The 12,755-nt window shown below is 55.7% G+C and overlaps 1 protein-coding gene across 1 annotated transcript; it reads left to right on the forward strand.

Moving 5' to 3' along the window:
- The first annotated feature begins 4,240 nt into the window (after positions 1–4,240).
- On the forward strand, positions 4,241–11,171 carry LOC135308331 (uncharacterized). Its single transcript, XM_064433271.1, has 8 exons — positions 4,241–4,337; positions 4,496–4,603; positions 5,255–5,317; positions 5,406–5,477; positions 5,577–5,666; positions 6,096–6,221; positions 8,165–8,236; positions 11,074–11,171. The coding sequence occupies exons 1-8, from the start codon at positions 4,253–4,255 to the stop codon at positions 11,169–11,171; spliced, it is 714 nt and encodes a 237-aa protein (XP_064289341.1). The 5' UTR covers positions 4,241–4,252.
- The last annotated feature ends 1,584 nt before the right edge of the window (positions 11,172–12,755 follow it).

Raw genomic sequence — 12,755 nt, forward strand, 5'->3', positions numbered from 1 at the left:
ATCCCGGGCAGCAGGGGCTCGCTCTGGGCCGTGCTCTCCCCGGCCAGCGGGGCTCCGGGCCAGCACCCGGCTCCTGCCACTGCCCTGAGAATGCTGAGGGGATTTCGGGGCAGAACTGAACTTGACAGGGACAGAATTCATAGGAGACTTGTTTTGGCCTTTTACAAGGTTAACTGAGAAACAACTTAAAATCCCTGGCTAAATCGTCTGCTTTAACGCGTGGGGATTCCTTCCTAACTCCCGTGGTGCCGGGCCGGGCCGCGTCCCAGCGAGCACCAACACCCAGCAGCTCGATGGATGCAGCACGGCTGGCACCAGGGAAACGAGTCAGTATCCCTACAGCTGCCCGCTCTGCCTGCACGGCTGTCACGCAACAGCAATGTTCCAGAAGGAACAGGCTTTTTTACATCCTCACGACCGTGTGATCTTTGGTCCTGGTGGTGGATCAGAGAGAAAAGCCAAATGTGACAGACTAAACTTGACTGTAGGAGACGGATGCCTCTGCAGAGGGTCTGGGGACCTGTGGTGCCAGCCAGTGGCCTGGCACTCGGACACAGCAGGAAGACCCCAGACTATCACACATCACCTGGGAGGGTAGAAAAGCTCAGGCGTTCTTTGTTCAAGGTCCTCCAGAGGCACCAGCTGAAGCTGCCACAGTTCTACCTTGATAAAATTGTTTAAAAAGATTCAGAGGTCTGACACTCTGCTGTGGAGGACATTCCACATGTTATATTTGCCAAGTTTTCCAATCAAAAAAAACAAAAAAACAAACCCAAACAAAATTAAATAAAACAGCAATTTTAATTATGTAACTTAATATATATACAATTGAATAAACTCGAAACACTGACTATATAATTTGGTTTAAATTACGAATAATTTGGTCCTGATAATAGCGTATAAGCAAAACTAACCATGCGGGGTATGCCTGGGGTATGGAGTGCAGGGCTTTTGGACCCCCGTCACCTCACGGACTAGCTTGTGAAGACAAAATTCCCCTTTTTATGCTGTATGTCATTACCATCTCCTCCCATTTTCAATTCATCACACTTGTATCACCGCCCTCATCATCACCTTTACCACGCATGCTCCACACTTCTTTAAGTAAGTTGTACCACTCTTTGGGGATCTTCTTTGAGGAAGGCCTCTCCTCTTCATCCATGTCCTGTAGTTCATCTTTTGGATTACACATGCGCACCAAGCTGGTACTGTATAAGCCAATATTGTGTTCTAACATTAAAGATGTGAATCTCATATAATCAACATTTGCCTGGTGTCCAACCAAATTCTCCTCTCTTCCAACTTAATTCAGTCATTGTTATCTCTTCCTTCTTCCTGTTCTGAACAGCTGCAGGAGAACGGTGGGGAGAGGGATAACCCCTCCTCTCCCTTTCTTGCTTGGCATTACACCTTTAACTGTTTTATTATTTCCAAATATTAATTACTGTATCAGTATTGATTACTCTTTCAATGTTGTCAGCATGAATCATACCTATTTACCACACACAGTTCTCATCTTTTGGGCATTTAGGAGCTTTTCACTTTGCTTTGCACCCAAGAAAAATATACCCCCAAATGTGCACAAATAACTCCTTTAGCATGTCCTCCTTTTCAGCTGGCTTTTCCATTGTTCTCTGCTATCTTGTCCTCATCTTTCCACAATTCCTGTGTCTATTCAAGTCCAGCCTGGGACCGTGCACGCATATGCTTTAGTTCTGTAGTGATTTATGCCCAGCCATCCTGCCAACCACACCCATTTCAATGTTGCAACAACCTGACTCTGGGCTGCAGTATGTGAATCACACTCTGCTGTGTGAGCTGGCAGAGCACCAGAGCAGGCACTGAAGAAGGTACTCACTTCGGTACATTAGTGAAGTGAGTGCTGGAACCTGGGCTAGCTCTTAGAACTCCGGCACTACGGCAGGAGTCGGGAACTGCCTCGCTATGGGGATTTACCAGAGGCAGAGCCTTTAGTGCCACTTGCTCTCCAGTGCCAGACACAAGCCACGACAGGAACGAAGCACAGGAGAAAGGAGGAGGCTCCCTGTCTTCAGGTTCTGCAAGGAACACCTTAGTCCAGGTGAAGAGAACAGGATGAGAAGCCCCTAGCTGTACTGCCCAAGGGGTTTTGTACACATACAAGTCATGGGGTGGATGCAAACAATGAACCAATAGGGAATCCTCAGGAGAGGAGTGAGGGGATTACAATACGTGTCTGGGGCCAATTGGGGTAGGAGGGTGGAGAGGATGGGTCACAAGGGCCAATGGGGCTCCCAGGAGTAGGGGAATTCCAAAGGGGAGTTGCAGTAAGGGATTGGCCCAAAGGTTTGGGAACCAAGGGGCTGGGTTGCCTTGACAGGCAGGGAAAGAGCTGGAACAAGGGGTGGGGAAGGGCACGAGGGACAGTTTGGAGGGAGGGTAAAACCCACAGGTAAACCAACTCAGGAAAAAAATGGGGGCACAACAGAGCCCTTAAACAACACTTAAAATGAAATCAATCAAATAAATTTGAACTGCAACAATCAAGAGCATCTTGAGGGATGCAGCCTGACCAGCAATGTCAGCAGGCAAAAGAAAGGTTTTGCTGAGCAATGGCCCTTTGATGAAGCAAAATATTGACAATCAGGGCAGTCCATTCATGCGGACGGGCACACACTCTGGGGGTACAGCTAAGGCCATGAGGTCACAGCAGGGCTCTGGGGTCACAGCAGGTTGAGCTCTCAGCAGGCCCTGAGGTCACAGAGGTGCCAGAGGTGCCAGAGCCCCGTGGTTGCACAGCAGCACAAGGAGCCAGCAGTCAGTCCCTGAGCACAACTGTTGCGGCAGCAGCGGCGGTGGCAGCAGCGGTGCTGACATTGGGACAGCGGTGTCGGGACAGCGGTGGCAGCAAGAGTTGCGGGACTGGCGGAGGACAAGGCACCATGGCCCTTGCTCTGCGCCTCCTACTCCTGCTGCTCCTGGCCGTGGCCCTGCCTGCCAGGGCTGCCCAGGCTGCTCCGCTGCAAGCGCGGCGAGCAGGTGAGCCGGCAGCCTGGCTGCCCTTTCCCGGGACAGCGCTCCCTGCTCCCTGGGAAGCGCTGGGGATGGTTTTGCCCCGGGCTTTAGGGAGGGTTTCCTCTGTGGGAGGGAGAGAGACCCCACGGGCCCTGGGCTACTCCAGCCACCCCTCCAGAGATGTTGCACAGGGCCTGCAAAGAGGCTGGACAGTCACCAGGAGGCAGCCCAGAGCTCCCCAGGCCCCTGGGCAGCTTTGGCCATGTCCATTCACATCTGGCTCCCACAGCCTTACCCAACACCCCTGCATTGCCCAGTTCCCTGTGGCAGAACGGGATCCCAGCACACCATGGAAATGGTTCTGATCTCTGCTCCCTTCTAGACTGGAATCGTGACATGGGTTTTCAGGAAGTCCTGATGAAGGATGGTTTGAAGTTCCTGGAGGATGCTGGAGGCAAGTTTTCATTCTGTCTTTCCTGAGTGAATAATCAGGATTAATGCAACAAAAGCTCACTTACAAACCATTTCCCTTAACATAATCTTAAGGTTGAAAGAATCTGGAAACCTTGCCCTGCTCCCTTCTGGAGCCCTGAGGGCTCCCACAGGATCACTGTCATTGGGAAGAAGGAGCATTTAGCTTTCAATCTTCCTCCCGTGTGCTGTGCCAGTGTGTCCTTCCGTGTGCTCTGTGCAGCCACAGAGAAGAGCAGAGAGGGAAGGGGCCGGGCCGGGCCCAGGGCTGTGCCCCGGGGCTGAGCCTTGTGGGCAGTCTGAGGATCTCCTGCAGTGCCACAGGAGCTCTTCTGTCCTGCCTTTCTCTGCAGCTGAACCTGCCGGTGAAGGCCCCACATCCAGGACTGAGGCTCTGGGAGATGCTGAGGGTAGGTCAAGGCCTTTCCCCTGGGAGAGCTGCCAGCTCAGAGCCCAAAGCTGGGCCAGGGAGGCAGCGCTGCAGGTGCCAGCACAGAACCATGCACGTGTGTGCCCTCGGCCTGCACGATCCCCTCACCGCTCCTGCTGCTCAGTGGTGCCCGTGCAGATCAGCAGAGATGGCAGAAGCTTCTGTGGCTGTTGAGTTACAGGTGTGTCTACAGGGAGGAGATTCATCCGTACGTTGGTGGTTATTGCCAACAAGACCAGTCTGCATGGCAGGGATGAGTAGTCTGTCCCTGCTGACCCCACAAGTTGAGCACTGCTTTTGTGGGATGCATTCCTGGGAAATGGAAATATTTTTCTCTAAGTTCCTCCAAAGAGGAAGATGCAAGACACAACAGAGAAGATATCCCTGGAACCATCCAAACAGATGAGGCAAGTGCTGAAGAAAATGCTGCAGGGAGGACAAGGTGGGTGCATTTGCCTCATGCTTCCCCTGGGACGCAGCAGCCGGGGGCTTTGGCTGCACATCTGAACGCATGGTTCCCGGCTCAGCGGGTGGGATCCATGGCTCATTCCCAATGAGGAATTTTTCCATCTGATCCAGCTGTCCCTTTTCCTTCTCCAGAAATGAAAGGAGAGCCTGTGCAGATGGAAGCATTTCCCGGAGGAAGCAGTGGTTCTGTGCCAACATCTGTTGAAGGATGGGAGGCGATGCCAGGCACAGGCACAGGAGGTAATTGCTGTGCCTCTGGGCCTGAGCCCTGCTGAGGCTTGAGCTGCCCTCTCTGCTGCTTGGCAGTACAGGCACAGCCTGGACTGGACCGGCACAGCCCAGGGGAATTATCCCGAGCAGGCTCAGGGCACTCGGGTACTGAGCAGTCCTGCTGGGGTCCCTCGATGGGAGACATGTCCTGAAACCTGGGAGTGACTGCACGGGGTGCCCACGGTGGGGAAAGGACAGAGGGGGAGAGCAAGGCTCCAGTGTGTCCTGAGAGGGCCTGGCTGTTTTCCCTTGGGATCTGGGAGCTATCCCAGCAGAAGGAGGACAGGAGGGACAGAGGGAGGGATGGATACCTGTGTCACTGCCTGCTGCAGTTTTCGCCGGGCTTTTAGAGAGGATTTCCTCTGTGTCTGATGGAGAGAACCCCGAGACCCTGCGCTGCTCCAGCCACCCCTCCCAGGGATGTTGCTGAGGGCAGGGAAAGAGTGTGGAGAGTGACCAGGAGCCAGCCCAGAGCTCCCCAGGCCCCTGTGCACCTTTGGCCATGTCTATTCCCATCTGGCTCCCACGGCCTTAGCCGCCCCCTTGCAGTGCCCAGTTCCCTGTGGCAGAAGGGGATCCCAGCACACCCTGGAAAGTGTTCTCATCTGTGCTCCGTTCTAGATGAGGTTGCTTCTCCATCAGCTTGGATGAATAAAGATTTGAAGCCCTTGGAGCCTCCTGCAGGTATGTTGTCAGTGTGCCACCAAGGAAGAATTGTAGACAAGCGGGCAGGAACCAGGTGACAGAAGCTTCTGTGGCTGTTGTGTTACAGATGTGTCTACAGGGAAGACTTCTCCAGCTCCTACCTTGGATTTTGCACTCAAGCCCAGCTCCCATCACAGTGGTGAGTAGTGTGTCCCTGCTGACCCCACAGGCTGAGCCTTGCTTTTGTAGGATCCATTCCTGGGAAATGGAAATATTTTTCTCTAAGTTACTCCAACAGGGAAAGTCCAAGATACAACAGATAAGATGTCCCTGCAACCATCCAAACAGATGAGGCAAGACCTGAAGGAACCCCTGCAGACAAGAGAAGGTGGGTGCATTTCCCTCATGCTTCCCCTGGGACTCAGCAGCCGGGGTCTTTGGCTGCACATCTGGACACGCCGTGCCCGGCACAGCGGGAAGGGATCCATGGCAGCCTCGCTGCCCCGCTGCTGCTTTCACGCCCTGCAGGGCTGTTTCCCAGCCTGGCCTGGCTGCAGCTTCTGCCCAGCCTCTGTAGGAAGGCGTTTGGCATCAGCTGACAGGCAGCCCAAACTGTAACACACCCTGAGATCCTCCACTATATCCAGCCCTGCAGATTAGGAAAAGGGTGTCTGTTTGGAGCTGGAAGTGCTCACATCATGCCACTGGAATCTGGCCATTTTCCTGCTCCATAAATTTCACAAATATTACCTCTGATGCCACCACCCAAGTGGGGAACAGCTCCATCTGATGCAGCTGTCTCCCTTCCTTTCTCAAGAGATGGACATAGTGCTTCAGTGGAAGGTGGCAATTCCTGAAGAAAGCACTCCATCTTCAATGCGAGCCACAGCTGCAGGAAGGAAGGCAAAGCCAGACACAGGCACAGGCACAGCAGGAAATTGCTGTGCCAGGCTCAGCCCTGGCCAGGGCTGTGTGGCAGCAGCTCTTCCCCCAGGGCCTGCCCTTGCCCAGCCCGGCAGCAGCCAAAGCTGGAGGCGCCTCGGCTTCCAGGCCTCTGGAGCTGGTTCAGAGTCCCGGGGAAACGGGACTGGTGCAGCAACGTCCCTGGCGCTGCAGCTGCTGCTGAGCTGGCCCTGAGTGCCCAGAGGCCCAAGGCACAGGAGCAGCCCCGAGCAGGAGCCCTGCCTCCAGCCCAGGGCCAGAGCCAGCCCTGGCACACAATGGAAACAGTTCTCATCTTGGTTTGCTTCCAGACTGGGATGCTGGGACGGTTCCTCCATTAGCCTGGCGCTCTGAAGTTGTGAAGCCCTCTGGGCATTCTGCAGGTGTGTTCTCACTGTCCCACCAAGGCGTAATGTTTGACTGACTGGTAAGAACCAGGTGACAGAAGCTTCTCTGCCTGTTGTTTTACAGCCGTGTCTGAAGGGACAACTCCACCAACTCCTACCTTGGATGCTGCACAAAAAGCCAGCTCCCATGGCAGGGGTGAGTAGTGTGTCCCTGCTGACCCCAAAGGCTGAGCCCTGATTTTGTGGGATCCATTCCTGGGAAATGGAACTACTTTCTCTTAAGGTCCTCTGACAGGAGAGACCAAAGACATGGCAGGCAAGAAATTCCAGGACCCATTAGAAGTCATGTGGCAAATGCTGAAGGAACGTCTGCAGAGAAGGCAAGGTGGGTGCATTTCCCTCATGCTTCCCCTGGGTCTCAGCAGCCAGAGGCTTTGGCTGCACATCTGGACACGCCGTGCCCGGCACAGCAGGAAGGGATCCATGGCAGCCTCGCTGCCCCGCTGCTGCTTTCACGCCCTGCAGGGCTGTTTCCCAGCCTGGCCTGGCTGCAGCTTCTGCCCAGCCTCTGCAGGAAGGCATTTGGCATCAGCTGACAGGCAGCCCCAATTGCACCACAGTCCATGCCCACCCTCAGATCCCCTGCAATTTCCTGGTGTCCAGGCAGATCAGATGTTGGCGCTGTTTGGGGAAGGAAGCAGCCTTGGGTTGTCCCAAAATCCTGGGTGTTTTCTGATCCTTATGCATTCCTTTCACAAGTGATGCCTCCTGAAATTGTCCCCTTCCCCATTCCCAGTCAGGAATGTTTTCATCTGATCCAGCTGTCTCTTTTCCATTCTCCAGAAATCAAAGGAGAGCCTGCGGAGAAAGAAGCATTTCCCGGAGGAAGCAGGGGCTCCATGCCAGCCTCTGCTGCAGGAAGGGAGGCCATGCCAGGCACAGGCACAGGAGGTAATTGCTGTGCCTCTGGGCCTGAGCCCTGCTGAGGCTTGAGCTGCCCTCTCTGCTGCTTGGCAGTGCGGGCACAGCTTGGACTAGAGCAGCACAGCCCAGGGGAATTATCCCGAGCAGGCTCAGGGCACTGAGCAGTCCTGCTGGGGTCCCTCCATGGGAGACATGTCCTGAAACCTGACAGCGACTGCACGGGGTGCCCACGGTGGGGAAAGGACAGAGGGGGAGAGCAAGGCTCCAGTATGTCCTGAGAGGGCCTGGCTGTCTGCCCTTGGGATCTGGGGGGTGTCCCCACAGAAGGAGGGCAGGAGGGACAGAGGGAGGTAGGGAGGGATAGCTGTGGCACTGCCTGCTGCAGTTTGCCCCCATGTTTTAGGGAGGATTTCCTCTGTCTGTGAGGGAGAGATCCTCGGAGCCCTGTGCTGCTCCAGCCACCCCTCCCAGAGATGTTGGTGAGGGCAGGGAAAGAGTGTGGAGGGTAATCAGGAGCCAGCCCAGAGCTCCCCAGGCCCCAACAGCTTTGGCCATGTCCATTCATGTCTAGCTCCCACGGTCTTACCCGACTCCCTGGCAGTGCACAGTTCTCTGTGGCAGAAGGGGATCCCAGCATACACTGAAAAATGTTCTCATCCGTGCTCCGTTCTAGATGAGGTTGCTGGAAAGGCGTCTCCATTACCTTGGATGAATAAAGTTTCGAAGCCCTTGGAGCCTCCTGCAGGTATGTTCTCAGTGTGCTTGCAAGGATGGATTGCTGACAAGCGGGCAGGCACCAGGTGACAGAAGCTTCTGTGGCTGTTGTGTTACAGATGTGTCTCCAGGGAGGACTTCTCCAGCTCCTACCTTGGATTTTGCACATAAGTCCAGCTCCCATGGCAGGGGTGAGTAGTGTGTCCCTGCTGACCCCACAGGCTGAGCCCTGCTTTTGTGGGATCCATTCCTGGGAAATGGAAATATTTTTCTCTAAGGTTCTCCAACAGGGAAGATCCTAGACACAACAGATAAGATCTCCCTGGAACCATCTAAACTGATGAGGAAAGAGCTGAAGGAACCCCTGCCGACAAGAGAAGGTGGGTGCATTTCCCTCATGCTTCCCCTGGGAGGCAGCAGCCGGGGGCTTTGGCTGCACATCTGGACACGCCATGCCCGGCACAGCGGGAAGGGATCCATGGCAGCCTCGCTGCCCCGCTGCTGCTTTCACGCCCTGCAGGGCTGTTTCCCAGCCTGGCCTGGCTGCAGCTTCTGCCCAGCCTCTGCAGGAAGGCATTTGGCATCAGCTGACAGGCAGCCCAAACTGTAACACACCCTGAGATCCCCCACAATATCCAGCCCTGCAGATTAGGGAAAGGGTGTCTGTTTGGAGCTGGAAGTGCTCTCATCATGCCACTGTAGCCTGGCCATTTTCCTGCACCATAAATTTCACAAATATTCCCTCTGATGCCACTGCCCAAGTGGGAAACAGCTCCATCTGATGCAGCTGTCTCCCTTCCTTTGTCAAGAGATGGACATAGTGCTTCAGTGGAAGGTGGTATTTCTTGAAGGAAGCACTCCATCTTCGGTGCCAGCCCCTGCTGCAGGAAGGAAGGCAAAGCCAGACACGGGCACAGGCACAGCAGGTAATTGCTGTGCCGGGCTCAGCCCTGGCCGGGGCTGTGTGGCAGCAGCTCTTCCCCCAGGGCCTGCCCTTGCCCGGCCCGGCAGCAGCCAAAGCTGGAGGCGCCTCGGCTTCCAGGCCTCTGGAGCTGGTTCAGAGCCCCGGGGAAACGGGACTGGTGCAGCAACGTCCCTGGCGCTGCAGCTGCTGCTGAGCTGGCCCTGAGTGCCCAGAGGCCCAAGGCACAGGAGCAGCCCCGAGCAGGAGCCCTGCCTCCAGCCCAGGGCCAGAGCCAGCCCTGGCACACAATGGAAACAGTTCTCATCTTGGTTTGCTTCCAGACTGGGATGCTGGGACGGTTCCTCCATTAGCCTGGCGCTCTGAAGTTGTGAAGCCCTCTGGGCATTCTGCAGGTATGTTCTCACTGTCCCACCAAGGCGTAATGTTTGACTGACTGGTAAGAACCAGGTGACAGAAGCTTCTCTGGCTGTTGTTTTTCAGCCGTGTCTGAAGGGACAACTCCACCAACTCCTACCTTGGATGCTGCACAAAAAGCCAGCTCCCATGGCAGGGGTGAGTAGTGTGTCCCTGCTGACCCCAAAGGCTGAGCCCTGATTTTGTGGGATCCATTCCTGGGAAATGGAACTACTTTCTCTTAAGGTCCTCCGACAGGAGAGACCAAAGACATGGCAGGCAAGAAATTCCAGGACCCATTAGAAGTCATGTGGCAAATGCTGAAGGAATGTCTGCAGAGAAGGCAAGGTGGGTGCATTTCCCTCATGCTTCCCCTGGGACTCAACAGCTGGGGGCTTTGGCTGCACATCTAGACACGCTGTGCCCGGCACAGCAGGAAGGGATCCATGGCAGCCTCCCTGCCCTGCTGCTGCTTTCATGCCCTGCAGGGCTGTTTCCCAGCCTGGCCTGGCTGCAGCTTCTGCCCATCCTCTGCAGGAAGGCATTTGGCATCAGCTGACAGGCAGCCCCAATTGCACCACAGGCCATGCCCACCCTCAGATCCCCTGCAATTTCCTGGTGTCCAGGCAGATCAGATACTGGGGCTGTTTGGGGAAGGAAGCAGCCTTGGGTGTCCCAAAATCCTGGGTGTTTTCTGATCCTTATGCATTCCTTTCACAAGTGATGCTTCCTGAAGTTGTCACCTTCCCCATTCCCAGTGAGGAATGTTTCCACCTGATCCAGCTGTCTCTTTTCCATTTTCCAGAAATGAAAGGAGAGCCTGTGCAGAAGGAAGCATTTCGTGGAGGAAGCAGTGGTTCCGTGCCAGCCTCTGCTGAAGGAAGAGAGGCCATGCCAGGCACAGGCACAGGAGGTAATTGCTGTGCCTCTGGGCCTGAGCCCTGCTGAGACTTGAGCTGCCCTCTCTGCTGCTTGGCAGTGCAGGCACAGCCTGGACTAGAGAGGCACAGCCCAGGGGAATTATCCCGAGCAGGCTCAGGGCACTCGGATACTGAGCAGTCCTGCTGGGGTCCCTCCATGGGAGACATGTCCTGAAACCTGGCAGCGACTGCACAGGGTGCCCACGGTGGGGAAAGGACAGAAGGGGAGAGCAAGGCTCCAGTGTGTCCTGAGAGGGCCTGGCTGTTTGCCCTTGGGATCTGGGGGGTGTCCCCACAGAAGGAGGGCAGGAGGGACAGAGGGAGGGATGGATAGCTGTGGCACTGCCTGCTGCAGTTTGCCCCAGGGCTTTTGTATGTGAAGGAGAGAGCCCCGGGGCCCTGGGCTACTCCAGCCACCCCTCCCTGGGATGTTGCTGAGTGCAGGGAAAGAGTGTGGAGAGTGACCAGGAGCCAGCCCAGAGCTCCCCAGGCCCCTGTGCTGCTTTGGCCATGTCTATTCCCATCTGGCTCCCACGGCCTTAGCCGACCTCCTGGCAGTGCCCAGTTCCCTGTGGCAGAAGGGGATCCCAGAATGCCACTGATATCGTTCTGATCTCTGATCCCTTCAAGACTGGAATCATGACTTGGATTTTTTGGAAGCCCTGCTGGAAAATGGCTTGAAATTCCTGGAGGATGCTGGAGGCTATTCCTCCGTGTGCCTTTCTTGACAGAATAATCAGGATCAATGTGACAAGAGCTCACTCATAAGCCATTTCCCTTAACATTATGTAAGGGCTGAAGGATTTTGAAATTCTTGCCCTGCTCCCTTCTGGATCCCTTCTGGATCCCACAGGATCGCTGTCAGTGGGAGGAAGGAGCATTTAGCTTTCAATCTTCCTCCCGTGTGCAATGCCAGTGTGTCCTTCCGTGTGCTCTGTGCAGCCACAGAGAAGAGCAGAGAGGGAAGGGGCCGGGCCCAGGGCTGTGCCCCGGGGCTGAGCCTTGTGGGCAGCCTGAGGATCTCCTGCAGTGCCACAGGAGCTCTTCTGTCCTGCCTTTCTTTGCAGCTGAACCTGCTGGTGAAGGCCCCACATCCAGGACTGAGGCTCTGGGAGATGCTGAGGGTAGGTCAAGGCCTTTCCCCTGGGAGAGCTGCCAGCTCAGAGCCCAAAGCTGGGCCAGGGAGGCAGCGCTGCAGGTGCCAGCACAGAACCATGCACGTGTGTGCCTGCGCCCTGCACGATCCCCTCACCGCTCCTGCGGCTCAGTGGTGCCCGTGCAGATCAGCAGAGATGGCAGAAGCTTCTGTGGCTGTTGAGTTACAGGTGTGTCTGCAGGGAGGACTTCTCAAGCTCCAGGGCTGGATGCTTCGCCCCAATCCAGCTCCCATGGCAGGGGTGAGTAGTGTGTCCCTGCGACCCCACAGGCTGAGCCCCGCTTTTGTGGGATCCATTCCTGGGAAATGGAACTACTTTCTCTTCAGGTCCGCCAAAAGGGAAGACCCAAGATACTGCAGCTAAAAAGTCTCATGAAGCAGATGAATTTCTGACAGAAACACAGAAGGAAGCACCCGGAGGACAAGGTGGGTGCATTTCTCTCATGCTTCCCCTGGGACTCGGCAGCTGGGGTCTTTGGCTGCACATCTGGACACGCCGTGCTCGGCACAGCAGGAAGGGATCCATGGCAGCCCCGCTGCCCTGCTGCAGCTTTCACACCCTGCAGGGCTGTTTGCCAGCCTGGCCTGGCTGCAATTCCTCCCCAGCCTCTGCAGGATGGAATTTGGCATTAGCTGATAGGGTACCCCAACTGTACCGTGGGCCTGAGATCCCCTGCCATTTCCCAGTCTCTGAGAAGATCAGGAAGTGCAGCTGTTTGCTCAAGGGAGTGCACTGGCCTAGCCCCAGTTACCTGGGCTTTTTCCTGATCTTTACCTGTGACTTTGACAAGCATTTCCTGATGAAGATGACACATACCCAGTGGGGAATATTTCCATTTGATCCAGTTGTCCCTTTTTTCCTTTTTCAAGTGATGGACCAAAAGGCTGTTCAGGAGGAGGAACACTCAGGGAGAAGCAGTGGCTCATTGGCAGCCCCTGCTGCAGGAAGGAAGGCGATGGCAGACACGGGCACAGGCACAGCAGGTAATTGCTGTGCCGGGCTCAGCCCTGGCAGGGGCTGTGTGGCAGCAGCTCTTCCCCCAGGGCCTGCCCTTGCCCAGCCTGGCAGCAGCCAAACCTGGAGGCGCCTCGGCTTCCAGGCCTCTGGAGCTGGTTCAGAGCCCCGGGGAAACGGGACTGGTGCAGCAACGTCCCT

Source organism: Passer domesticus, chromosome 9, assembly GCF_036417665.1.
Source record: "Passer domesticus isolate bPasDom1 chromosome 9, bPasDom1.hap1, whole genome shotgun sequence".
NCBI lineage: Eukaryota > Metazoa > Chordata > Aves > Passeriformes > Passeridae > Passer > Passer domesticus.